This window comes from Physeter macrocephalus, chromosome 4 (assembly GCF_002837175.3).
Source record: "Physeter macrocephalus isolate SW-GA chromosome 4, ASM283717v5, whole genome shotgun sequence".
Classification (NCBI taxonomy): domain Eukaryota; kingdom Metazoa; phylum Chordata; class Mammalia; order Artiodactyla; family Physeteridae; genus Physeter; species Physeter macrocephalus.
In genome coordinates, this window is record NC_041217.1 from 146,056,461 (window position 1) to 146,060,145 (window position 3,685).

Here is a 3,685-nt window from a genome sequence, read left to right on the forward strand (position 1 = left end):
GATGTGCTCTGAAGCTCTCATCAGAGAACCACAGTTATCTGCTTTGTTTTAGAGAAGAAAGATCAAGCAAGTATCTGGTTTGAAGCTTTTATAACATGGACAAGTGATTCTTTCCTGGACCACAGGATGTGTTGTAACACAAATGTTCTTTCTCGTGGAGCTTAGGGGTACAGCCTGCTCTGGTTGAAGTTAGAGAAAAACTTCTTTGATGTGACCCACAGAAACTAAGAACGTTAACAATGGAGGACCTTTAGAAGTTAAGTTCAATACTCTCAATCTTCAGAGAACACATTAAGACCCAGAGATCTGGATGAATTGTTCCAGGCTCCACAGTTAAAGGTGGGTGCGGGGAGGCATGGAGAGGAAGAAGGAAAAAAAGGAATCAATCTTGCCAGGGCTTCTCTTTTGGAAGCACTCCTCTCCACCCCCACCAATACCAAGCAGCTTTTCCTACTATGCTCTGTAAGGGGACAGCCGGGGGTTCCATGCCACATGCACATGACTCAAACTTCATGCCACCCAGGCAGCCGGTCCTGCTGGAACCTAGTCTCAGAGGCAAAGAAATGTCCAGGAGGCTGCTCAAACATGATATTCTCTCTGATCTCTCTTTTGGGTCCTGAGAGCTCTACACAAGGAAGCAAGTCAATTCCAGGAAAACAGAGCTCAGCAAAGATGGGACTAGTCTAACTCAGGGAGGCATTTCCCAAACTCTTGTCAGATACACTTCTCCACAGGTGATTTTTCCTCCTTCATACAGAAATGGGAACCAACCGCATGGTAGCCATTTTTCTGTAAACTGAAGAGCAGGGACCACCAGAGTCAGAAATGCCACTACAGGATGCCTCCATTTCCTCTGCCTGGTCATCCCACTGGGTGACTGAGGAAAGTTGTGGGAATGAGGGTGACCTGCCCCTACGCTCAGAAGCTTGGAACTAAATATTTAGCAAATCCTGCCTTCTAAACATATGAGCACGGAGCCTTGGTTCCAGCAGGTAGAGGGGGCTCCCTTAGGGCCTCTTTGATAGAAATGAAAGGCCAAATGTTCATACCCACAGTCAGACAAGACTCATCACAGCCAGTTCTCACCAAGCATAAAACCACAAACCATACTGTCTGGCCATGCATAGCAGTTTCCCAGCCCCTCTCCCCATCACGTCCCCTATTACCTGTCTGCTCTGTGGCCATGGCTGTATTGAAAAGACATACATTAAAGTGAGAATCAAAGGGAACCAGAGAGACTGCTCTGTTTGACACCTGGCATTTGGTCTAGCTTGGCAGAGACAAACCTTTTGTTTACGAATGTGTGTAAGTTAGTAGTGAGATTGTGTGACTAATGGGTCTATCCCTAGAGTTTCATTAAATCTGCCTTTTGTGTGATATTCCAAACTAATGTGATGCTATAAAGCTCATGCCCAACTTCAGTGATAGGAAACACAATTCCTGAGTACCTTGTTTCACAGGGTTGAAGTCTTCCTCCCCTCCCCCACCAATACCTAGCTACTTTTCCTACTATGTCTGGTAAGGGGACAGCCCGGGGTTCTGTCTTCCACACATACGACTCAAACTTCAGGCCACCTAGCACAGACCTGTGTGGATCTCGGTGGTAATACCAGGTCCCAAAGCCCCCGGCTGATCCTACTCCTAAAGCCCAGGGAATGATGCAGACACAGGACACCAATGGAACATGCTATTGCCGCTGCAAGGATTGGTCTACACACCTGCATCCTCACTCCCAACATGGCAGGCTCCTTCTTATCCCTCAGGTTGGCTTAAAAGTCACTCCTTCCGAGAGGCCTTACATGACCACCCAGTACAGACTCTCCAGCCTCATTCCCTTCCTACTCTTTTAGGCAGCATCATGTTCTTTCCCTTCACGGTGCTTATCACAGGTTATAGCTATATATTTGTTTGTTTCCTTGTTCGTTATTCTTCCCCACCACTCATTCAATCAATAAGCACCGACTGAGTGCTTATTATATACTAGCAGACATATTTTCAACATATTAAGGCATGTTAATCAAAGCACAATTAAAGGTGCTTTGATTCTGGTTGAGAGGAAACAGAAAACAAATAAGAAACTACAGCCAGCCCTCCTTATCCATGGGTTCTGCATCTGTAGATTCAACCAACAGTGAATCAAAAATATTCAGGGGAAAAAAAATCCAGAAAGTTCCACAAAGCCAAACTTGAATGTGCTCCGTGCCAGGAACTATTCACACTGTATTTAAAACTATTTACATAGCATTTAACACTGTATTAGGTATTATAAGTAATCTAGAGATGATTTAAAGTATACAAGAGGATGTGCATAGGTTATATGCAAATACTATGCCATTTTATAGAAGGGATTTAAACATCTGTAGACTTTGGTATCCACCAGGGTCCTGGAACCAATCCCCTCTGGATACCGAGGGGTGACTGTATCAGGCATTGAAAAGTACTAGTTTGAAAATAAAACTGGATGGTTTGCTGGAGAATGATGAGGGGGCTCCTTTATATTGTATGGTGAGTGAAGGCCTCTCTAGGGAGTTGACATTTAAGATGAGAAATGAAAGACAAGAAGGAGTTAACTAAGCGAAGACCTGGGGGAACAGCATTCCCTCAAAGGGAACAACAAGTGCACAGACTCTACTAAGTCTACTAAGTTTCTAGAAAGTTAGGGCTCTGTCTGTCTTGTTCCCACTATATAACTAAGTACCCAGCATGTGCCTGGGTTTACTGGGTACTCAGCAAATATTTATTGAATAAATGGGAAATGACTCAATGCCATTTACAGAGAACGGTCACAGGTCCTACTGTCACAGCTCAGACCTAATCTGAGGCTAGAGTTCAAAGACAGTCAAGGCAGGAAGTCTGAGATAAGTTAGACTTTCAGCTGGGCTGGAAAGCAAATGCATCCATCCATTATATACCTATACTGTAAGTGTTCCTATCTGGATCCTTAGTTAACTAACGACATTACACAGGGTAGGAAAGGTGAGTTCATGGAACAACATCTGACTATACTTGCTTTGAATAAGGCAATTGGGTCAGGAGGGGGGCACCCAAGTCAGCCATCAAACTTCTCCCAACCTGTCCACATCCTTTTCAGCTGCATAGAATCCTGGAGAGGAAGGGGGTGGATTTCTTCTGGGTTGCCATTTTAACAGTGAGTTAATGCTGTTAAATTAGGAATCTGTTCTTTTTCTGTTATCTCTTTTAAAAAAGTAGTCTGAGTACTACTACTAATACTCTGATCTCAAGATGTATATATCATTCTCCAACCATTAGAGGCTCCAAATCTGGAGCCATGATTTTTCTGGAGGTCTTAATACCAAAGACTGACTCTAACCAAGAATATTTTTAAAAATAAAAATAAACAAGTCAAAGAACGTGAACGCTGTCAAGAAAGAATTTTAGAGATGTTCTGAAAAGTAAATAATTTGTATAAGAAGTCTTGTGGGACTTGCCTGGTGGCGCAGTGGTTAAGAATCCGCCTGCCAATGCGGGGGACACGGGTTCGAGCCCTGGTCTGGGAAGATCCCACATGGCGCGGAGCAACTAAGCCTGTGCGCCACAACTACTGAGCCTGCGCTCCAGAGCCCACGAGCCACAACTACTGAGCCCGCGTGCCACAGCTACTGAAGCCTGTGCGCCTAGAGCCTGTGCTCCTCAACAAGAGAAGCCACTGCAATGAGAAGCCCGT

General features: G+C 44.6%; 1 protein-coding gene across 1 annotated transcript in view; it reads right to left on the reverse strand.

Annotated features, from left to right (window-relative positions):
• MAST2 (microtubule associated serine/threonine kinase 2) overlaps nt 1-3,685 on the reverse strand; it is a 272,170-nt gene that overhangs the window by 2,762 nt on the left and 265,723 nt on the right. Inside the window, exon 7 of the mRNA XM_028488202.2 lies at nt 1,167-1,187. Coding sequence (XP_028344003.1) covers nt 1,167-1,187 — 21 coding nt within the window. The remainder of the gene's footprint in view (nt 1-1,166; nt 1,188-3,685) is intronic.